General features: G+C 43.4%; 1 protein-coding gene across 3 annotated transcripts; it reads left to right on the forward strand.

Moving 5' to 3' along the window:
- Positions 1-1,564: 1,564 nt before the first annotated feature.
- Positions 1,565-23,686, forward strand: GCFC2 (GC-rich sequence DNA-binding factor 2). 3 transcript variants are annotated; one of them, XM_054063139.1, is made up of 18 exons: positions 1,565-1,796; positions 2,916-3,023; positions 4,137-4,289; positions 5,223-5,441; positions 6,405-6,490; positions 8,038-8,153; positions 9,885-10,071; positions 11,054-11,177; positions 11,801-11,879; positions 13,477-13,589; positions 14,318-14,517; positions 15,257-15,410; positions 15,689-15,810; positions 17,457-17,533; positions 18,735-18,801; positions 19,951-20,097; positions 20,482-20,606; positions 21,319-23,686. In XM_054063139.1, the coding sequence occupies exons 1-18, from the start codon at positions 1,595-1,597 to the stop codon at positions 21,431-21,433; spliced, it is 2,394 nt and encodes a 797-aa protein (XP_053919114.1). In that variant the 5' UTR covers positions 1,565-1,594; the 3' UTR covers positions 21,434-23,686. The 3 variants fall into 3 exon arrangements, with proteins under 3 accessions (XP_053919114.1, XP_053919115.1, XP_053919116.1); XM_054063140.1 differs by having other exon boundaries at positions 15,260-15,410; XM_054063141.1 differs by lacking the exons at positions 20,482-20,606; positions 21,319-23,686 and having other exon boundaries at positions 18,740-18,801; positions 19,951-20,076.

A 23,686-nucleotide genomic window follows, 5' to 3' on the forward strand; every position in this document is an offset into this window, starting at 1 on the left:
ATTCTATGATTTTATTATCCTAATTTATGAATAATTAAGCATTCATAATTACATATTCATATGTAGCTGCCACTGGTAATCCTGCAGGACCTGGGCATTAAGAACAAGTCTAGGAGACGACCTAGAAATCAATAATAGGTCCAAGGCACGTCTGAAAACCAGTAGCAAATATCCCCACATTCCAGTTGAGCGATGCAGGATGTTGGGATGACCAAACCACAGGCAGTCTCGTTAGTGACCGTGTTGTGTCCGATTATTAATAGTTCTTTTGGAAATGCTTAGTTTCCATTAAGCAGCCAGGAGATCAGCTGGATTTGCAGGCAATACCCCAAAACTTTTTAGGTTCTTTTTGTTTGTTTCCCCCTCAACTTTAATTTTGATGGTTGGGCTGCATGATCTTAAAGGTCTTTTCCACCCTTAATGATTCTAGGATTCTGGAATATATCATAATTCTAAACTTTATTTAGGAGCAGTCATTATTATTTATATAGTTATTATTAATGATGATATTTATAATTTTAAATTAACTATAAATTATACATATAATAACAAAATAAAGTTTTTGATGATCCAACAATAAGCAAAGAAGCCCTCGCTATGGCAGCCCCCACTTCAACCAGGTTCATGGACCACAAATATCATTTTTACACGTTAATAATCAATTAATTACCAGGAAAACGCTTTCTACTTTCTGCCTAGGAGACACTGTCCGTGCTGCCTTCAGCCTCCCTCCCTCTCTTCCTCTTTTCCTTCCTCCCTCCCTCATTTCTTTCTCCCGTTCTCCCTGCCTCCCCATCTCCCCAGTCCCTCCGCCTCCGGCTCCGCAGGGGTTAACCGCGGGGACACGCCCCCTCGCCCTCATTGGACGCCGCCCTGTGCTCCTCCCCCTCCCGGCGGAGGGGGTCTGTGCCTCGGGGCGGGGCTTGCGCAAGCAGAGGGGAGGTGTTTGGGGCGTGGTCTGCACGGCGAAGGGCGTGGCTTGACGGAATCGAGGCGTAGCTTGTGCAATACGGGCGTGGTTTAGAGCCATCGGGGGCGTGGCTTGAGGTAGTCGGGGCGTGGTTTGTGCAATGAGGGACGTGGCCTGCTCCGACCGGGGGCGTGACTTAAGCTGCTCGGGGCGTGGCTTGTGCAGGTCGGGCCGCGGTTTGCTATGTGAGGGGCGTGGCTTTAGGCGAGAGGGGCGTGGTTTGCACAGTGATAGGTGTGGCTTAAGGTGTGAGTGGCGTGGCTTAAACTGTGAAAGGCGTGACTTAAAGAGTGACGGGCGTGGTTAAGGTGTGACGACCTTAAGTTGTGACGAGCGTGACTTAAAATGTAAGGGGCGTGGCTTAAGGGGTGAAGGGCGAAGCTTAAGATGTGAGGGGCGTGGCTTTGGACTGCGGGGGCGTGGTTTGCGCAACGAGGAGGCGTGGTAAAAACCCACAAGGGGCGTGGCTTAATATTCAAGGGGCGTGACTTTCGATGACGGGAGAAGATTCTGCGATGGGCGTGGTTTGTGATATGGGGGCGTGGTCTGTGATATGGGGCGTGGGCTGTGTCGTGGGGCGTGGTTGGGGCCGCGCAGGCGCAGACGCTGCTGCCGCCTGTCGGGATGTTCCGCCGCCCTGCGCGCAGGTTCCGCGGGCGCCGCCGGGGCCCGTCCAGCGGCAGCAGCGAGGGCGAGCAGACAGACCCCGGCTCCGAGCGGGAAGCCGAGCCCGAGGAGAGCGAGGAGGAGCCGCCCCGTGCCGGGACAGGGCTGGGCCGGGGGGGGACGGCGCTGCTGAGCTTCGGCGGCGAGGAGGAGCGGGAAGGTGGGGATGGGATGGGGAGAAGGAAGGAGGGGAACGGGATGGGATGAAGGGGGGAGAAATGAGTGGGATAGGGGGATAAGGTGGGGGAACGGGGGCAGAAGGGGTCGGGTGGGATAAAGGGGGAGAGAAGGGGTGGAATAAGAGGAGGAGGAGAAGAGTGTGGGATGGGGGAAAGGGAAGGGAGGGGTTAAGGGAGGGAGAACGGAAAGAGGGGGTGGGATGGGATTGGGAGGAGAAGGGGATGGGATGTGATAAGGGGGGCAGAAGGGGATGGAACAAGAGAAGGGGGAGAAGGGACCCGGTGGGATAAGGAGGGGGGAGAAGGGACCCGGTGGGATAAGGAGGGGGGAGAAGGGACCCGGTGGGATAGGAGGGGGGGAGAAGGGACACGGTGGGATAGGAGGGGGGGAGAAGGGACACGGTGGGATAGGAGGGGGGGAGAAGGGACCCGGTGGGATAAGGAGGGGGGAGAAGGGACCCGGTGGGATAGGAGGGGGGGAGAAGGGACACGGTGGGATAGGAGGGGGGGAGAAGGGACCCGGTGGGATAGGAGGGGGGGAGAAGGGACCCGGTGGAATAGGAGGGGGGGAGAAGGGACACGGTGGGAGAAGGAGTGGGGAGAAGGGACCCGGTGGGATAGGAGGGGGGGAGAAGGGAAAAAATGGGGTGGGCGGCGAAGGGGATTGTGTGGAGGGAAGAGGGTATGGGGTTTTTAGGAGAAGGGAATGGGTGGGGAGGGAGGAGGGGAGAAAGGAAGGTGTGGGATGTGGGGTGACGGGAGCCCAGCATGGGGAGCAGCCGGGGTCGGGGCTTGGGTGTTAGAGTGTGTGCTCCACACCGGAGTGCAGGAGTTCCCGGACTCCTGGAGCTGTTATCCCTCTTTGGGACTAAACCCAGAGTGCAGGTTTTTAGTGAGGGTTTTTAGGAGAAATGGAGGTGTTCCAGGCCAGGCTGGATGGGGCTTGGAGCAGCCTGGGCCAGTGGGAGGTGTCCCTGCCCATGGAAGGGGGGGAACTAGATGGGCTTTAAGGTCCCTTCCAGCCCAGACTATTTTAGGATTCTATGATGTTCTGCTCTGTTGTTAACGTTACTCACAATTGTTTTGTTTTCTCTGGATAGGTGAAGAGTTTTTTAAGATTAAAAAGCCATCCGTCAATGAAGTAACCTTTAGAATTCAGAAGAAGGAAAGCCCACTGCCTGCTCAGACAGAAACTGAAGAAAGCAAAAGTAAGTACCTTTTTTACAGTTAAGTGTATTATGAAGTCTGTACATGAAAATATATTACAAAATCTGCAAGTGAATAGTGATGTACAAATACTGCCATTAGATGTTTTTTACTTGCTTACTGAACTAAGGATTATACTTATAATGTTACTTTACAGTTTTAAAATCTTAACCTATTGGTGCTGAAATTATTTTCCATTTGACCGTGGTAGAACAGTTGGAACGCTTTGGAGGTTGTTCTTCATAGAATCATGGAATGGTTTGGGTTGGAAGGGACCTTAAAGATCATCTAATGCCAATCCCCCTGCCATGGGCAGGGACACCTCCCCCTGGCCCAGGTTGCTCCAAGCCCTATCCAACCTGGCCTTGGAACACCTCCAGGGGTGGGGCAGCCACAGCTTTCTTGGGCAACCTGGGCTAGATGCACCTACAAGTTCTCTTCCCTTTTATTCCCTTTTTGACACCTCTGTCAATTCAGGTAAACCCCAGCTGCTTCTGTAGATTGAGGTAATTTCCTTTGCGATTCAAATGAGGTGGTAAATTTTCTTAATGACTCCTTTATGAAAGTATGGCTCATGTTCTTACAGCAGGTGGCACATTCTGTTGTTCACTAATTTGATGATTTACTGAAGGTGTAGGGGCAGATGAAAAGAATTCAGCGTTTTTAAAGACTTTGGAGATCATCAGGGACAAGACATGCAGATAAACTTGTATAATTTAAACAGGGACTGCCTCCTTGTTCCTGCTAGAGAAATACAGTTTGTAGAGTTAAGGGAGATGAATCCAAGCTTGTGAGCTATCAGGGTATTAATCAGTTGTCATCTGGGAGCTGATATCATCGCTTTTGTGTGTGTAAATGTGCTCTGTGTCTTGGAAGGACATACTATTTTAGAAGTCTTACAGGTGTTTCGATTTGAGACAAGATCTGACTTGTAAGCGACTACCTTGGGGTGTTGGAAGGTTTGATGTGTTTTGATTAGTATGGGTAGAGATCAGTAAGTGATTGGTCTTTGCTGCAGCAAGGTGTAAATAGTTACTGGTAACTGGTTACGGCACATCAGATTCCAGCAACTGCAACTGAAATAATGAATCTTACTTTTTTTCCTCCTATTAAAGATGTTTGTCAGTCAGAGCCTAAAACTGTCGACACCAAAGGAACTTATGAAGAAGAGGAGGATGAAAATTATTCCTCACAAAGTGAACACTATGACAGCTCAGACTCTGAAAATGGATCTAGTTCTCCACAGAGAAGGAAGGATTTATTACCAGGTTAGTTGCCTGGATTTTTATTTTTAAGGGAAGTTATTTTACAACATTTTTTGTTTGAAATACTTGACGAGATAGGTAAGATGAATTCAACTCTGCCTAAGTCATGTAGGGTGTAGTCATCTTGTTTGTGTGGAGTCAGAGCTGCCCTTCTGAAAGAACAGTGATGGTCCCCAATATTTTTGGCTAAGATGTTTGTATTTCTGGGTTAATTTGGGAAATGGGTCAGAAATTCTGACCATTGGTTTCAAAAGAATGGTAGAAAAAAATATTGCTATTTAACAATGAGTAATTGTCTTCATGAGGTTAAAATTTTAGCTCGTGTGTGCTGTTTGCTGACACAGTTTAGCCCAGGCCCAGCTAAATTCTGACAGCTTAAACCATGCAGCTGGACTCTCGGCTCCCTTCCTGTCCCCCAGGGAAATGAGAGAAAAAAGACTTGTGGGTTGGATACTAGAAGTACAGCTTTAATGAAATTATGAGAATAATTAGTAATAAAATATAGAGAAATATATGAGATTGTGCCCCCACCCCTCGATGACCCTATGTCACCACGGATACTGCAGAGCAGACACAAGGGAATGGGTCTACGGAGGGGAGAGGGCTGGGCTCAGGAACTGGATTCAGATCTGAGATGAGGAGCAACCAGACAGCTGATGTCCTCACTGGATGTTGGCCATCGCAGAAGAGGGCGAGACCCTTGTGATCTCTCAATTTTATACCAAGTGTGATGTGTATGGGATGGAATCCTCTGTTGGTCAGTTTGGGGTCACCTGCCTTATCTGCCCCTCCTGGCAGGTGTGGCTCAGTAGAAGAATGTCTTGTGTCCTGCGTTCAGAGCTGTAAAATGATCCTGAAAGTGGTGATTATTGGCATTAGGAGTGACACAGAGTGTTGCTGTCAGTCTTTTGCTTAAGTTTTCTGTCTTGAATGCAGATGGCATCCCCAGTGCGGCTTGTATTGATGCTGCTCGGAGGAGACGTCACCTAGCCAGCACACGGGCTGATTACCTTCCACTGGATGTTTCAAAGAGTCATCAGGCATCTTGGAGAAGAGAAAGCAGTGATTTAGAGAGTGAAGATGAGGCTGAAAGGAAGAATCTCGATTTTGTTCCTAAGATGAGAACTCCTAGGCAGAGAATGACTGAACACATGGGTGAGTTTGGCCGTTTCTCCCAGTGGCTGTGTCTTTGTTTTAGTGATGTCTGGAGGAACGTGGGACTTGCCCAGTAAAGAGCCAGTGCAGCGTGAGGCTTGGCTAGAATCTTGGCGAAAGGCTGGTGCTTAATGTTATATGGGGTGTTAATTTGGTTGAAGTCTCACTAATGTGGTGATACAGGATTCTTTGAGAAACATTTTTTACATTGTTTTTGGCCTTGTTGGCTGCAAACAATGGCCTGGTAGGGGGCACAACTTTTAATGTGAATAAAAGTGCTGTGGTATAAGGCAAAATGTCTCACTGAGATTTTCTAAATCATTCTCCTGCTTCTGGTTTGGTCTTCCCAGTGCTCCCGTGTGTTGATGTCATTGGCTATTCTTGAAAAGATTAAAAAGTACAAAGCATGCGTGGCTTTTCCATTGCTTTTTTCCTCTCTTATAGTTACTCATTGTTTATGAAGCACTCATCTACCAGTTTGTAGACTGATTTTCTGTATTATTTAAATGAAAGTTATGAGGAATGTGTAGCTATGAGTTGCTTCTGCAATGCTAATTAATACTAAAGAGGTAGTTTTGTATCTATTTTAGAGCATTCCTTTTAGACCGCTGAGGGATTTGCTGTGTATAATGTCACTGTGTTATAGTCTAACACTCGTCATACTCTTATTTATATATATTATACACAGCTTTGCTTTGAGACGTAAAAATGAGATATTTGTGCATCTCATACTGCAGTAGTAGTTGCCTGAGAAACAGAATATTGGGGAAATTAATATTAGTGTGGATTCAACAAATTCCAGCAGTTGTGGAATTCCTTGCCTTTTGGTTGGGAAGTCCTTCATCTACAGGTTTTTAATCTGCTGGTTTTTGTGTGTATCACTGCCCAGTAATGGTTGGGAGAACATGGGAGGGGAAAATGAAATGTGTACTTACATCTAATAATGATTGTTTTCGTTTCCAGTGTCTGCGAGTGGTGACTCAAGTGAAGATGAAGCACAAATGAGATGGGAAGAACAGCAAATAAAGAAAGCTGTTAAGCTCTCTGAGGTGACCACTGAAAGTTGCTTTTTGCTTGTTGGCAAGAGGCCTTGTTTTGGAGTACTGACATATCTCCTGCCAGCCCTCTCATTAGAGAGGTTTTTAGGATGTTACACACTAATTCTTCAGAGAAAAGGCAATTAGAGGGGAAGATGATAATGAAAATCTGTAATCTCTGTCATGAGAAGAGATTCACTGCCACTGTGAGTGAAGACTGAAAAGCAGAGAAAAAAATTCTGAACCCTGTTATTTTATTTTGCTGCCATGCAAGGAACTTTGAAAGCAAGAGTATGTAAATACTGCAGAGGTCAAAAAGTTGCACAGCAGAAACTATGCTTTTATTATGCTGAGCTCCCACTGGGTGGCAGTCTGAGAACTCTTCCATAGTTCAGCAGAATTCTCTTGGGGTTTTTTGTTCTGGTAAAAAATTGGCAAAAATAAACTCTGAAGTTTTTGGTTTTGGCTTGAGTTTCCTACTCTGTCTCAGGCTAGGAAAATCTGAATAACCAGTTCGTTATTTCAGAATGGACAATTGTAGACGTTTCCGCCTGTTAAACTGGAGTAGTTGGAGGACTAGGAGAAAGTTACGTCTTTGCTGCTGCTGGATTTCAAATTCAGCGTGATTGGTGTTCTTAGGTCCTCATCCTCTGCTTATTTCTGGAAAACTGTTAATTTCTGCTGTTCAGGAAACGGTGACAGTTTTTAGTAGCAGAACTTGTTAGTCACGGACTTGATTGCTTCAACTGATTGTGTTTTGGCCAGATTTTAACATGCAAACTTCTACTGATTTAGAATGCAAAGTGTCTTAATTTATAAGCCAAAATTCACTGGAATACTTTTTCAGCTATAATTACAGTTAAGCTGAGTTGTGAGAATGAAAAATCAATCTTTTGGTCATTGCCTTTGCCAGAAGATGGCATTTATATTTTTAGGGGGCGGGGCAAGTATCAGTTTACTGTGAGAAAGTAGAATACTAAATGACTAATAGAGGGCAAATTTATCATAAATAAATAGTTTTAAAAAGCAAGATATGAGTAGATCAGATGTAGAATCATAGAATGAATCATAAAATGTAATCATCACTGCTTGGCTGTAGCTTATTTCTACATTTTGCGTTTAGAACCTTGATACTAGCGAAAATCTCAGCTGTCAGTAGGGGAGCATTATGCGTATTGAAAGCTGTTAATATTTTCAGACCAAGACAGCACCTTAAGTGTACTCTAAATTATGGATTACTTTGTGTTCTTTATATGTTTATGCACTATATGCTGTTATTCAACATGTATACTATATGTATACACAACTATATATAAAACCACACACCTCATATATATATACTTTACGTATATACACACATGTTTTTATACTGTTTTCCTTGCTTTTGTGCTGTATTTTTCAGTACAATGTTTTCTGTACTTCTTTTGATGAATGAGATGCATTTCATTTATATCACGTGCCTTGTGTATTCGAGTGATACGTCTTGTTGTTCTCTAGAGTTGCAGAGGGAAGAGATGTATAAATGCTGTATTGAAAATTAACACTTAAAATTCTTGTAGGAAGTTTATGGTGATGCTGCCCTGTATAAATCTCGATCAGCTAAACCGAAGATTGATCCTTCTGTTTCTCTACCGCCTGTGAACTTGGAAATTGTGAAGAAGCGACTGACTGAAAGGTAAAACCTGTTCTTATGAACTTAACTTTTGAGTTGTCTGAGGTTTTGTCACAGATGAGAGATCATAGCCTCAAAGTCTTGCTCTTTTTCCAGAATATTGGAGAATTTTGGGTCGTTATTTCATGTGTAATAAGCCTGTTAGGATGTCCAGCAGAGTACTGTAATTTTTAACTTCACCTGGCAGTGCTTTGCTGTAGGGGAGCATTCAGACTTTTCAAGAGTGTTTTATCAACTAGAACTTTAGAGAGCAAGTTCATTTAAACGGCAGCAGCTTTTTGTGCTTGCTGGTAGCTTTTTACAGAAGTGTTAATTCAATGTTATGTTTGCCCAGGAAGCAAAACTTCAGCCAGGGCAGGTGGAGCTGGCAATCCTACCCCTCTTATGGTGGCTCTTACACCAGCTGCAAAAATAGCTCAGTGTTTCCAAAAGCAAATTCTCTACAGCTTCTTTAGACAAACTGGAACTTGCCTTAATTCCTTTTGTTTAGCTGTGTGCCAAGCTGTGAGTTTTCTTTTTAGCAGTTCAGCTGCTGCATGGGCAGCTGGAGTGTCCTGGGGTGGAGGTGGGAACCTCCAAGAGAATGTGAGGAGGACAGCTGGGGTCAGGCATCTGAAGGTAAGCCACCCCCTGTCATCAGGAAGCAGCTGTTTGGCTAACTTTAGGCAAGTGACATTATTCAGCTGAAATATTAATATGCACTACGGACTTGCCCTTAGTTCTCTCTGTACGTGTTTTGCTTTCTACAGGTCATCATTGACCTACTTGTTTAAAGAATGGCAACTAAATTGGACCAAGTATTTTCGTGGAATTGTATGCTTTTCTTGCTGTAATCACATGAATGGAATGAGTTAAATGAAGTGGGAATTTATGTACAGAATCAAATAAGAAAAATGAGAAAAGGCTATCAAGAGTGGGAAACCTATTTGAAAAATGGCAAGAAGGGAAAGGGAACGCGTTTGGTATGAAATTGATAGCATTTGTCATCTTAAACACACCTGAAATAGCTTTTTCTTTTCAGCCTTGTAGCACAGTAAAGAACCATAGCTTGGTTCAGTTGTTTACATTGAAGTGTTTCCTGCTTCAGGGAAGTGAAATGAGTTGTGGACTGTTTCTTGCTTCTGTTACAGGCTTACTTGGGATGTGTAAGGAGGGAAAGGGGGGAAAAAAAGAAGAGGCAGTGGAGTTGTAACATGTAAATATTCCTGTGCTGCCAATCCGGTGGTTACTGCCAGTGATAGGCATAGATTCCTGGGTTTTACCACCTACGAGCGGCAGAGTCCTCGGTTTGTATTTAGCAGTGAGCACATGGTGGATGCTTATAGGTGCTGCTATCCATGGATCTACATTAAACTAGTATGGACACATGGACAGGAGCTGTAGTTTTACCCAGGTTATGATGAGTAGAATCAGTTTAACCCAATACCACAAAATTTGACTTATTTTTATGGGAAGCGTGGTGTACTGAGGAATACGGGTAAAATATCAGTAGTGCTTTCAAAATTAGCACCCACATAAACAGCATTTGAGTCTTCAAAGCACGATGCATGTCCACACCTCATGCTTCTGCAAATGTTGACATGGATAAATCTTTCAACGCTTCTTCGTTTCAATGCGAGTACTATTAATAACACAGGCAAAGATTTTGAATGTGATTATAATAGGAAAAATGTTTTGGGATGTATCAACTGTTCATTTGGAACTGCTTTAGTTGTCTGGGTTTCTTTTTTTCAGGATAGCATCGTTACAGGATGTGCACCGTGCCCACCAGAGGGAGTATGAAAAATATCTGGAGGACATTGAAAGTTCAAAGATGACAGTCCAGGAGTTGGAGAACTCTTCGGATGCAGCTCTGAATTACAAATTTTACAGGGCCATGAAAACATATGCAGAAAACTTGATAAACTGTTTGAATGAAAAGGTATGTATATTTTCCTCTTTCTTTTTCTGAGAGGATAAAGGTCCATTCTGTCAACAGAAGATGAGGGATTTTTGTTTGGGAATGGTGAGGGGCAGCAGTCAGTTAAAAATCAGTTCTGTCAGAAATTTTAAGGTAGCAGGAAACAAAAGATAGGGAAAAGAAATCAAATCAACCCTCAGCTGAAGTGGTGATCAAGCTAATATAGGAATGCTGGTGTGAGCTGCAATCTCACCTGGATTCTGTGCGATTGAAGGGAGTTTTTTGCAGGTCTAGTGACCAGAGTGCACTGAAGTTGAATGAGAGCTGGTGCTTCACTTCACTTTGGGGCTCACTTGATGTGTTTTTACTCAGAGGTACACGACAGAGGTAGTGAGGATTTCATGTTAGGTTCGAGTTGGGTTTGAGTTAGCAGAGTTTGCCTGCCTTATCGGCTGCATCTGTTTCTGGACTGCAAACCTCAATCAGTCTGCAGCGCAGGTGAATCTGAACTGCAACCCTTGTGTATTTAAAAAGACGACTTTTTAAATACAGAAGAGGAAGAAAAGGAGGAACTGCCTAAAGGGGTGACCTCAGTGAAAGTAAACTGCTGTTACCCTCCATAGGTAGTGCTATCAAATCTAACGTAGGTCATTAATCGCATTGCTATTGTGAATATCTTTATGTAATTTCAAAGCGAACAAATGTTAGTTAATGAATATATGTTCTTTAATGGCTAGTAGCTAAAAAGTGAACTGAAAGCACAGTGAGTGTAACAATAGTCTCTTGTTGAACGCTTTTGTATGGAGGCTTAAGTAGTCCTAAACTAGCATTTAGTTTGTGTTTTCAGCCTAAAAAATTCCAGTGACTGGGAACTTACTTTTCAGTCTATGATACTCTAATTCTAATTTCACAGCTATACTGAAAACACATGGAAACTGCTTTTTGTTCATTCTTTTGGGATTTTAATTCATTAACAATCTGATGACTATTTACTGTTTTTCAGCTGAAATATATTAATGAAGTAGAATTGGCTGTACATGCACTTCTTCAGCAACGAGCCATGAGGGTGTTGGAACGAAGGCAGGATGAGCTGAAAAATGAATCTGATTATATTCAGCGTCTGACAAGTTAGTATGAACTTAGAATATTTTCTTACTGAAACATTCACTCTTTGAGCAGAAATACAGTTACACTTTGCATGAAGTTTTAAACTTTTACCTTTGAACTCCTTTCCCATTCCTGTTGTTGGTAGGTGTCCTCTGCTGTCCCTCATTTGAAATCTGTACCTCAGTGAGGCTGTGATACTATTTTTCCTTAGTTTAAGAATAAACATGATGTGGTTGAGTACTCTGTCTTTTTTTAGTGCTTGAACTGCAATCTGGCAACCAGTAATTGGACCCAAGGAATAGCAGGAGGATGCCAGGGCAGGGTTAGGCTGGACATTAGGAGAAGGTTCTTCCCCCAGACTTCCTTTTCCAGGACTGGGAAGCAGTGAGCTTTGGCTAGAGTTTGTCAAACTCACTTTTCCGTCAACTGGTAAAAGGGAGCAACCACATCTGACTGTGAAGTAACAAGTAATATTTCCTATTTGTTATTCTGGAGACTGGTAGTTTTGATTAGGAGATTTGATTAATCTTTGGCTCTTTTCTAAACAAAGAATGGTTGAAGGAGAATCAGTGTTTTCTTATTGAGTAAATAGGAGCTTAAAAATGGTTCCACTTCATTTTTTGCTGTTTCTGTCTTTTGATAGGTGGGAATGACAAACCAACTAATGGCAGACTGGAAGGAGATGAGAAGACGAAGCTTTTGGAAATGTGTGAACATCGAAGGTAGGTATTATGTACTCTTAGCTCTGATAAATGTACTGTACACTGCCTTTCTGTCGTTTATACAGTGATGAATATAGACTTGTGGGATTACTAAGTGAGATTATTCAAAAAAATACGTATTTGCTTTCAAAAACTCAAAGTACTTGGAAACAATCTAGTTGGTAATGATGTTCTCTTCATGCTGATTTGAATCCAAATGCTAATAGATCTGGTTGTTTTAAATTAACTGGTCTTAAGTGAGGCAATTTACAAAACTATATTGACAGAAGCTTTTTCTGTCCTATTGTAATAAATGAAATTGTGACCTTATACAGAAATATGCTTCTGTGTTACTGTATAGATTGTGGAAAGACTCAAGCAGTGCTCTTGCTGCTGGAGGCGTAGTAGCAGTGAGTGAAACCCAGCAATATCCAGGCCAGATACTACATTTTGAATGTTAGCATTTAGGGACTGCTACTGTTTTGGTTTTTTTCCAAAGTTATTGGGAGCTCTGAGATTTTCAGCTGCATTGGTGCTTCAGCTCATAACTGTACTCTGAAATGGCAAGAACTTTGGCATTTGAGTGGATGAAAAATGGTACAATAAAAAGTTCCACTTGAGGCATAGAAATGTAGAATGGTTTGGGGCTGGAAGGGACCTCAAAGCCCATCCAGTTCCCCCCCTGCCATGGGCAGGGACACCTCCCACTGGCCCAGGCTGCTCCAAGCCCCATCCAACCTGGCCTGGAACCCCTCTAGGGATGGGGCAGCCACAGCTGCCGTGGACAACCTGGGCCAGGGCCTCCTCGCCCTCATAGTGAAGAATTATTTCCAATGTCTAATCTAAATCTTCCCCCTTCCAATTTAAAGCCATTCCCCCTCGTCCTGTCACTCCAGACCCTTATGAAAATCCCTTCCCAGCTTTCTTGTAGCCCCTTTGGGTACTGGAAGCTGCTCTTAGGAGCCTTCTCTTGTCCACGCTGAACAACTCCAACTCTCTCAGCCTGTCCTCAGAGCAGAGGTGCTCTAGTTACCATTTGTGCTCATTGGTGTAAATAACTGTATGAAATGATCTATACGTATAATTTTCATATCATATATCATTTTCCTGTGCAGAGGTGTGCAAGGTATTGGTTTTGCAGCATGTTAGGATTCTTGGTGTCATGGCAATAGCTTTTCAAGCGCAACTAGCACTTCGGTGCTATCACAGTTTTTGTGTGGGTTGTTGCATGAGTGATTCAGAAATGAGACATCAAACTGAGAGCCCAGTAGTTTCCTGTACACAAAAACTGTTAGGAACAGTGTCCAGTACTATGGTAGATGTTTAGCGTTCCAGATGAGATGAGTTATTAGCCTCATCACCAGGGATGAGGTCAAGGGAAGGTTATTAAGTGCTCTACAGAGGAGATCAGAGATGTTTCACTTTCCAGTGCCACCTGCTCTTTCCCTGGTTTCTGTGTGGCTATGGTTGCCCAATTACCATTGGTCCCTGATTGCATTTCCTTAGGCTTTTGCTTTCATAGCATCGAGTACAGTTTTTGAAGTCAGATTATCTTTCATTAAGCTTCCTTCTGCGTGCAAGGGGAGGATTAACTCATCTCAGTTCATTACAAACTCAGGACTTGCAGGCGGCAAGCGAGAGAGCACTCGGGAGATGCTGAACACCATGAAGGCATGTCGAGTGATGATGAGCTGACTCCAGAAGAGGTGACCGAGTTCCAGAAGACCAAAGGTTGGTGACAACCTTAATGTGATATCCTAAAACAAAAATGTCCTTCTGATATTTTTTTAATGATTATTTAGTTAGGAAAGGCGAAGAGTTACTTGATTTACTTGATTTGCAATGTATTTTCTTAGTTACAGTAGAAAAGAAATGCATTCAGACAGTTTTGACTAATGACTTGGGAAGAATAGACGTATGGTTGTAGATTTCATTTGGTACGAGTTGTGGTGTGGTAGCATTACACATGACTCTTTTAGCAGGAAATAAGCTCTTTTAGATTATGCCAAAGCCGGTCTGATGGTGCTCAATGCAATGCTACAACACATTTCACGTAATTGGTTAATTTTTCTGAAGACAGAGTGAATTAAAGTTTGGAGTTATTTTGAATGAATGGATGAAGAGGAGCAGGGAAAGGTGTAATACCTTGTCTCCAGATAGCAGCAAAAGGGTTTCCATGTCTGAAATTCTATTACTGTGCTATAAAGTTTGAAACATAGCAATCATATATAACTGCGGAGTATATCATAAAGAAACTTGCCTTTTTTGGTTGTCTTGGAGTATTTTTTCCTGAAACTGGGTTTTCCAGGAAGCTGGTTTTGAAACTTGTTTCGGTGCAGGTGTTTCAAAGACAAATAACAAATGCGGTTACAGTTACAGATACTTCATATTTCGTAGAGATGCATAAACTCAATAAGTTCTGTGATTTTCTTTTTATTCCCAACAAATATTATCCATAGATAACGTTTTAGAGGATAGTAGGAAAATCTTTGAAGATGTACATGCAGATTTTTGTGACATCAGAAAAATCCTGTTGAAATTCCAGGAATGGAAAGAGAAGTTTCCTGACTCTTACTGCGATGCTTATATCAGTTTCTGCCTCCCTAAGCTATTAAATCCATTGATCAGAGTCCAGTTAATAAATTGGAACCCTCTGGAGGTAGGTGTATCAGCTGATTCTTTTCTTCTAAATTTCTCTGTGTGTTTATGTATCGATATATTGGTGAGCCCTGTGCTTCTGGGTGTGTGCTGAAGCAGCAGACTACAGTCAGTGAAGCCCGTTGGGTTTCTGGACCGAACCATCTTTGTGAGCACACCTTTTCTGCTTTATTCATCTTTGTTAGTTGGTGATATGTGTATTTCTGGCAGCCCAGAGTATGTCTGAGCAGAGGCACGCTCTTTGCCCCGAAAACTGCTGTATGGGAATTCCTATGTGGGCTGTAGGGGCTCTCCGGAACCCGTTTAAGTTTGTTAACTAGAAAGAGAAGGTCTATTTCTTCTTGTAGAGTCACTTTTCAATCATTTTAATATGTATTCATATGAAAAATATATTTTTTCTATACATAGCGCAGTGCATTAGAAATGAGGAGAAAGGTACTGTGTTGGTCTCAGAAATTGAAGCACATGGTTGGAATCTTCTTAACTTTCTCCTTTCCTCTTAATTCAGCCACTTTTGCAACACCCTTTGTCAAAAGAATTCTTCTCCTGAATTCTTTGAAGACACTTTATCAGTCCCGGCCTTTAAATTGTAGATTTAAATCTGGTTTTCCTCATTCGCCGTTTTGGCCCGGTCAGGGATAATGGTGGATCTGAAATTAAGTGGGAATCTGTGGTATCATTGGATGGAGCTCTTCTTTCAATCCTGACCAGCTGAACAACTAACAGGAAGGATCTTTCAGCAGGATTTTACAGAGTTGGAAGAGATGCCCTGGTTCAGAGCTATAGAAGAATTCAGCGATGCCAGAAACATATCTGCATCAAAAAGGGACGATGATCCTGATGGAGTAGTTTTGCCTAAAGTCATGGACAAAACTATTCTTCCAAAAATTACAGGTATAGTAAAATTGTCTTGAAAATGTTCACTGCAGCTGGGCGATCAAACCTTACATAAAAGCGATTGCTGTAGAATACTGTCAAATTATATGATGGTGCTCCAAGATGCAGTGATTATGTAGTTCCAGAGGGTGAGGCTAAGGGAGTCTCCTCTCAAGATTATTGAGAGAGGCTTAGCTTTTTCTGTTTCTTTTTTTTTCCCATTGTAATGCCTTGAAACTAGAGTAGATAACCACTTGCTTATTGTGTATGATAGACATTCCTTTTATCTTTTTCAGCATTTGTAAAGAGCATGTGGGATCCTTTATCTACTTCACAGACCAAGAATCTTGTTCAGCTTTGCAATAACCTCTTGGAAAAACAAGTCCTTTCCAAAAATGAATGCAGTCGAGCAAAAGAGGTAAAAGCTGTGGTGTTGGGAAAAGGAGAACTTCCTCCAGTGTGTGCTCCTAGGGACGCTTAGAACATTGGCCTGAAGGTGTTTGGTTCTGATTACTTGTACCCTTATATTAAGAAGATTTAACAGTTAATCTTCAGCTCTCTAATGCTGTACTGCTTGAAGATAATGGGAGATGGGACACCCTTGAGGCAGAAGAAAAACCCTGTTCCTAGAAAAATTCTGCTTGTACATATTGAGAGACTGAGGGAGGACCTCATCGCAGTTGACTGCTTCCTCACAAGGGGAGGAGCAGGAGCAAGCGCTGAGCTCTTCTCTCTGGACCCAAAGAATGGCAGGAAGATGCCAGGGCAGGCTTAGGTTGGACACGGGGAGAAGTTTCTTTCCCCAGAGGGTGGTGGAGCCCTGGAACAGCTCCCAGGGAAGCAGTCACAGCCTGACAATATTCCAGAAGCATTTGGCCAACACCCTCAGCCCCATGGTGTGAATGTTGGGGTGTCCTGTGCAGGGGCAGGAGTTGGACTTGATGATCCTTGTAGGTTCCTTCCCACTCAGGTCATTCTGTGATTACCAGGAATTTGATTGTGGATCTAATCTTGCTTTACTGCATTAACAGTTGTTAGAATTTAGATTTGCATTTGATTATCTTTCAGAATTTGAGCTTTAAATGCTAATAATGCTCCAGCAGTCAACTTCTTAAGCTTTTATTTATAAAGCAGATCTAGAAATTTAAAATTTGAAGGTTCTCAGAGGTTAATTAATTGGCAAGGAGAAAGACTGCTTTGTAATAGTAGCAATCTTTTAATGATTACTTCTGTACACACAGTGACTCCAGTGCACCCTTCTTCAGCCTGATTCTGGTTTTATTCTGATGTAAATCTGGAGGTTTATGTAGTGTAAAACAGAAAATGTTTTAAAACTGGTGAAGTGGGTGGATGTTTAGGCCTCAATATGAAAGAAACCTGTTTTTAAGAAAATATTTGTGCCTTTCAAAGGTGGCTGAGTGGAAACTGTGTCCTGAAGGCAAGTTGTACCTTAAGCCAAGATACCGTTTGTAGAGAAAGTAAAGTAAACACAACTTTAGATAAATAAATAAAAAAAAAATCCTCTAAGTTAACTCTTTAGATAAGTACAGCTGTGATTTGTCTCCTGTTTTTAATATATTCATGATCTCTCTGTGTATTATATACAAGTAGCAGCTCGACTTAGCTTAGCCTGGAGACCTTAGAGCAGATTCCAGTACCTGAAGAGGGCTACAGGAAAGCTGGGGAGGGCTCTTGATTGGAGAGTGCAGGGATAGGATGAGGAGTAATGGTTTTAAGCTGAAAGAGGGGAAATTTAGCTTAGACACTAGGAAGAAATTGTTTCCTGTGAGGATGGGGAGGCTCTGATGCAGGTTTCCCAGAGAAGTGGTGGCTGCCCAAGGCCAGGTTGGATGGCGCTTTGAGCAGCCTGCTCCAGTGGGAGGTGTCCTTGGCCATGGCAGGGGTGGAACTGGGTGGGCTTTAAGGTCCCTTCCAACCCAAACAGTTCTATGATTCTCTGATAAACATATTGCAATTTTAGAAGAACAAAATAAGTATTGAAATTGTCATAAATGGAAGATGAAGTCTTTCTTGTGAGATCACGTTAAAACTTCTTTTTAACAGGATTTGATAAACATGGTTGTCCAAAGAATGAAGAAATCTATAGAGGAAGATGTCTTTATTCCTCTGTATCCTAAGAGGTAAACTGACTCTCAGACTTTTTTAAACTTGTGTTTAAATTCCTGTACCCTTTTCCCCCACAGACATAGATGAAGTATTGTAGACATCCGTTAACAGCTGCTGGAACAAACATGCCTTCTACTGTTCCGTCATGGGAAAGTTTATGAAGCCTTATTCCTGTTTGTGAACTTTCTAATATGAGTACCTCCATTGACATAACTTCTTTTTGCTCTGTAGCCAAAAGTTTTCCAGCATTTGAGATCCATGGTCTGATTTCAGCCGAGGAACTTATATCTGAGGGCCTGTGTTAGTTTAGCTGATTTAATGTCACATGCGTGTCCCCCCATTCCTCCTGTCATTCATAGCATCATAGAATAGTTTGAGTTGGAAGGGACCTCAAAGCCCATCCAGTGCCACCGCTGCCGTGGGCAGGGACACCTCCCACTGGATCAGGGGCTGCTCCAAGCCCCATCCAACCTGGCCTGGAACATCTCCAGGGATGGGGCAGCCACAGCTTCCCTGGACAACCTGGGCCAGGGCCTCCCCACTCTCAGCGTGAAGAAATTCCTCCTTGTGTGTAGTCTAACTCTGCCCCTCTCCAGTTTATCCCCATTGCCCCTCGTCCTATCCCCACAAGCCTTTGTAAACAGCCCCTCTGCAGCTTTCTTGTAGCCCCTTCAGGTACTGGAGGGTCACTATAAGGTCTCCTTGAAGCCTTCTCTTCTCCAGGCTGAACAACCCCAACTCTCTCAGCCTGTCCTCGGAGCAGAGGTGCTCCAGCCCTTGCATCATCTTTGTTGCCCTACCCGTTCAAACAGGCGCATTCCTAAAATAAGGTTTGTTGTTGATGAACGCTATTTTGACAGCAGGAATATGTGCAAGTCTGGAAGATGTGGGGTTAAAATACAGCTGGGAGAGAAGCTTTGCTCAAGTTCTTGTAGGATGTTTGACTCTTAACAATGCTGGTTTGATCTGAACCCCTGAAATGTAGACACAAGTGTTTCCAACGGGTAATTTTATTGGAAATTCTGTTAGCAATTGTATTATGTGTTCAAATTGACAGGAGTTTCCCTAGACCTTTATTCTGGTTGTGGCTGTCACTGCTGGGAGAACTCCAGAACTAACATTCATCAGTATCTACAAGATCAATTGTCTGTCTGTCTTCTAAAACAAACAAAGAAGTTCTTATTTTACCTTTTTTTTTCTTCTTTTCATGGCCAGCACAGTGGAAGACAAATCATCGCTGTGTTCAAAATTTCAAGAAAGGCGGTTTTGGTCGGCTGTTAAGGTAGGGAAAATACACCTGGTTTTTCTTTGACATTCATTTTAATGAAAAAACACTTTGCAGTCAGTTGAGAAACACGTCTTCAGGCAAGTCTCATTCCTGGGAGATTAATACATTTGGTTAGGATGGATAACAGTTTTTCTTAGTGAAGGGTGTGTTCTCTGTGCAAACCTGCCTGTGATGGTTTAAGAATGAACTATGAAGGAACACTTTATTTCTGTTAATTCAACTGGTTCATCTTCTGCAGGAGTCTTTGATCTCTATGTTCCTGCTGGTTCATTTTTTTCCCTAGAGTGGGTTAGTCAGGCCTGGTGGCCTTAAATCCTATTAGTTAGTCATTGACACAGGTTGTCACCTGCAGAGAAGGACCTGGGGTGCTGGTTGATGAGAAGCTCAACTTGAGCCATCAATGTGTGCTTGCAGCCCAGAAGGCCAACGGTGTCGTGGGCTGCATCCAAAGCAGTGTGGCCAGCAGGGAGAGAGAGGCGATTCCTATGTAACAACAGGGGCAACGGTACCTAATGATACTGCGATCAGCTACCAAAAAAATCTTTGTGCTGCTGTCAACTGTGGTTGCCAACCTCCCTCACGTCACAGGGACTGCACGTAGTCCTCTCCTGAGCAGAAGCAGTGACTGCTTTTACTTCTGTCTTGGATTCTCTAAAGGTTCGCTTAGAACTGGATGCCGCTCCTTCTTGGCCTGTATTGCTTGGAGGAGGAGTGTCTGAAATACTCTCTTTCTTTCATGCTTTCAGATTTGACTTCTAGCCAGAGAATAAAGCATTGCTGTCTTCTGTATGTGGGCATCAGCAGATTGTTAACCTCCTAGTGGGGTAAAACGCTCTCCCTGACTTTGGGAGGTCAGGTATACACATATTAGGCTAGAGCTCATATGCACATGTAAAATCCTACTTGGTAAGATTGATAATTCTTACTTGATAAGAATCCTCCTTGATAAGATTTACCATATCTAGCTTATTTGTAGCTGACAGTAAGTTTGGAGAGCGTGAATCCTGAGTTTTGACTACTTAAATTGGATGGCCATAATCTTTTATCCCTAATCTTACATAAAACCTGTAATATTGTGTTTTAGCCCACGTCCAGGCACCAAGTGACCAAGTGTACATATTCTCTGTTTCTTCATTACTGCAGCTGCTCTCCAATGTTCTGCTATGGGATGGAATTGTACAAGAAGATACAATCCGTGATTTGGGACTGAGCAAGTTGCTGAATCGTTACCTTCTTTTGAACCTCATAAACACACCACCAGGGCCGGATAATGTAGAAAAGTGTCGTAAGGTAACGGATAACTTATGCATTGGAAGAGGGTGTATGCTAAAAGTTTCTGTTTTCCTATGAAGAGGCTGAAGCTGGAGTTTTGTTTTGAAACTCCAAAGTTTCAGAGCTGGAGTTTGAAAACTTTGAAATTTAAACAACAGTTAAAATGTTGTAAAAATTTAATTTTTTTAATGATCTTGGTGCATAAAAGCATTTTGGAGCAAGTATTGGTCCATAGATTCTTAAGCAGAACTATTTGTGGGGATAATCAGGCTTGGTTTCAAAGAAAAAACACACTGAATAATGACGGAACCTACCAAAAAGTCCCTGTCAGAAGTGATGTGACTTGGTTATATTGAAACACTTGTCTTTTTAAACTCTTCCAAATACTCTTTGGATGAACAGGTGGTTGCGTGCTTCCCAGAAGGATGGTTCCAAGAGCTTAGAAGTGGATCAACTCTCCCTGAGTTACTGAACTTCTGCCAGCACTTGCTGCAGTGTGCACGTGCGCTGCACAAGAATAACCACAGGTAATCACAGAATGACCTGAGCTGGAAGGGACCCACAAGAGTCATGGAGTCCAACTCCCATGCCTGCACAGGACACCCCAACATTCACGCTGTGGGTCGGGGGGACTTGGCCAAAGGCTTCTGGAATAATGTCAGGCTGGGCACCGTGACTGCTTCCCTGGGAGCTGTTTCAGGGCTCCACCACCCTCTGGGGGAAGAACCTTCTCCTGGTGTCCAACCTTACCCTCCCCTGGCATCTTCCTGCCACTCCCTTGGGTCCTGTCTGTGGTCACCAGAGAAGAGCTCAGCACCTGCTCCTCCTCCTCCCCTTGGGAGGAATAAGAGAACGGCGATGAGGTCCCCCCTCAGCCTCTTTGTCTCCAGGCTGAACAAACCAAGTGACTTCAGCTGCTCCTCACGCAACACAGCTTTCCGTGGGATTCAAGCTCTTCCTCGCATTAAATATTTCTTAAGTTCCTTAAGTCTCAGATATTTCACACTTTCAAAGGTGTTCTCATCACTTGTGTACATGAGACAAGAGCTGGAATCCATAATGTGAAGGAGCGCTTCTGCAGTTCTGGTTTAATGGGAGAGGTTGAGGTGCTGGACGTTGAGTGGTCAGTGGTCACTTGATGCTCAGCGGCCAAGGAGGGAAACCCAACTCATTAATAATTAATACTTAGGCACATAAATGTCTTGCTATCTCAAACTTTCTTTTGTTTTTCCTTTATAGTAATGAAACAAAAGAAGTTCTTCTCCTGCTGGTGAAAATCAAAGCTCTGGGTGTTGTCGAAGACTTCATTGAAGAGCACAAACTTGAACACCTTAAACCGGTAATCGGGAAATAGAAAGTTTGGAACCAACATTTGAATTATTGAAATGAGCCAGATGTTCACACTAGAACAGTTCAAATATGCGATTTAATGAGTGGATCCTGCCTGCTCAAAGGTGGTGTGGGAACCATTATCGTCTTGGTAAATACTTGAGTTTTTTATTCCAGATATTTTCTACTGCCATCTTAGGTTAAGAAGTCTTTTAGAAGTTGAGTTGTAAGCGTAAAGCGATAGTTTGGGTGTTCTAAAATGGATGGCGGTGCTTTGTTGCTTTAGTTTCCTGGAAAGACAGAAGGTGCCTGTCAAGTTTGTCTCTGCTGGCGACTGGGCATCTTTCCAAGCTGTTTTCAGTATTAACAGCTAAACCTCACTGACTGGGGAGTCATTGAGCTCTTCTGACTTGTGGTGCGCAGTGATTTTTTGGAAGGGTTATTATTAAGCCGTCCCACGTGAGAAAGAATTCATGTTTAGGGGTTTGGGCCTTGATATGGAAATGAGAAGTAGGTGGGCAGGTGAGGAGCAGGATGGATGTTTACTGATGGTAAACCTGAGTGAGGTGAGGTGAGAGCTGCGCAGGAGGATGTCTGGGGAGGAGCAAACACAGAGTGATGACTGATGCGCGTGAGAGTTTTGTACTTGTGCTACAGAACTCGTGTGCCCAGAGCTGGGTTGTGGCACAGCGTGCTTTACTGAGCTTTTGCTAACGGACATCTTGAGGATGAGAAGCACAAAGACAACTTCAGCCACTTTCTGGTAACTGAAACTCTAGGAAATTCTTCCTTTTGCTCCCGGTAAGATGTACTGACCGTTACCTCATCGTACACCTCTTAGATTTCTAATGTTTTCTATGTATATTTGCAATAAGCATTGTTATAGGCTAGCCAGGTTGCTTTATTGCAGAAACAGCAGTGCACCACGGACTGTCTGTGTACACTAGACTGCGTTTCTCCCAGTCCTTCTGGGATTACAATTTTAACTGTTGCAGACTTAATCTGTGTCATCTCGTTTATATTTTTTTGAGTTAAAAATATATTTTTGTAAAATATTTTAATTGTAAATAGTTTTGATCAGTGTCACAGACAAAAGATGAGTTTGAAAATAATCTTTATTTTGAAAATAAAGTTTTTTGCTTTGTTAATGACTCCTACACTTCAGTTGTTTAACATGTGCCAAGTATGTTAATAGAAATGTGAAAAAACCTTGGATGCCTTTAGTCTTCATTTTACATTCAGGAAATGCTACTGTCTAAATCATGAAATGGGTTGGGTTGGAAGGGACCTCAAAGCCTATCCAGCTCCACCCCCTGCCATGGGCAGGGACACCTCCCACTGGCCCAGGCTGCTCCAAGTCTCATCCAACCTGGCCTGGAACGCCTCCAGGGATGGGGCAGCCACAGCTTCCCTGGGCAACCTGGGCCAGGGCCTCACCACCCTCAGCGTGAAGAATTTCTTCACCCTTCCACTTTAAAGCCATTCCCTCTCCTCGTATCACTCCAAGTCCCTCTCCAGCTTTCTTGCAGCCCCTTCAGGTACTGGAAGCTGCTCTAATGTCTCCTCAGAGCCTTCTCTTCTCCAGGCTGACCAACCGCTCTTGGGGGGCGGTGCTCCAGCCCTCTGATCATCTCCATGGCCTCCTCTGGCCCTACTCAAACAGTTCCATATCCTTCTTATAATGGTGAGAGTCTCTTGCGTTTCCTCCTAGAACGCCAGCAGATGTGGAATAGCTCCTCAGCAATCACCACAAGCTCATGACTTCATTGCTTTTCTCTTGTTCTCCTCTGTCTCCTCCCAGCTGAAGGTCTCCACTGGAGCCCCCAGCCTTGTGCCATTATAAACATACAATAAATGTTCTATTACGCGTGAGCTCTGTTGATCTTTCTTTCTGGAAGAAAGATTACTTGTAAGCACAGCAAGGCCAGCAACACTTGAGCCTCTGGAATACTGTCAGGCTGGGCACTGTTAACTGTTCCTTGGGAAGCTGTTTCAGTGCTCCACCACCTGCATGGAAGAGCCTGGGGAGCTGAGTTCAGAGCATTTACGTTCGCTGCTCTCTTAGAAACATAGTTTTTAATAGGAAAACTAAACAGCACTTCCTTGGAGTGTGTAGTTGGCTCAGACACATCTACTTCCCTGCTGTAGCTCACTTCTGAGGTTAATGTGTCAAGCAGTTCTGTACTGGTCACTCCCCAGCTGGGTAGAGAGAAGAAAGACAAGTAGTTGGAACAAAACTCACTTGAGGGGGTGAAATGACAGCACAACAAACTTTAAG

Source organism: Cuculus canorus, chromosome 3 (assembly GCF_017976375.1).
Source record: "Cuculus canorus isolate bCucCan1 chromosome 3, bCucCan1.pri, whole genome shotgun sequence".
Taxonomy (NCBI): Eukaryota; Metazoa; Chordata; class Aves; order Cuculiformes; family Cuculidae; genus Cuculus; species Cuculus canorus.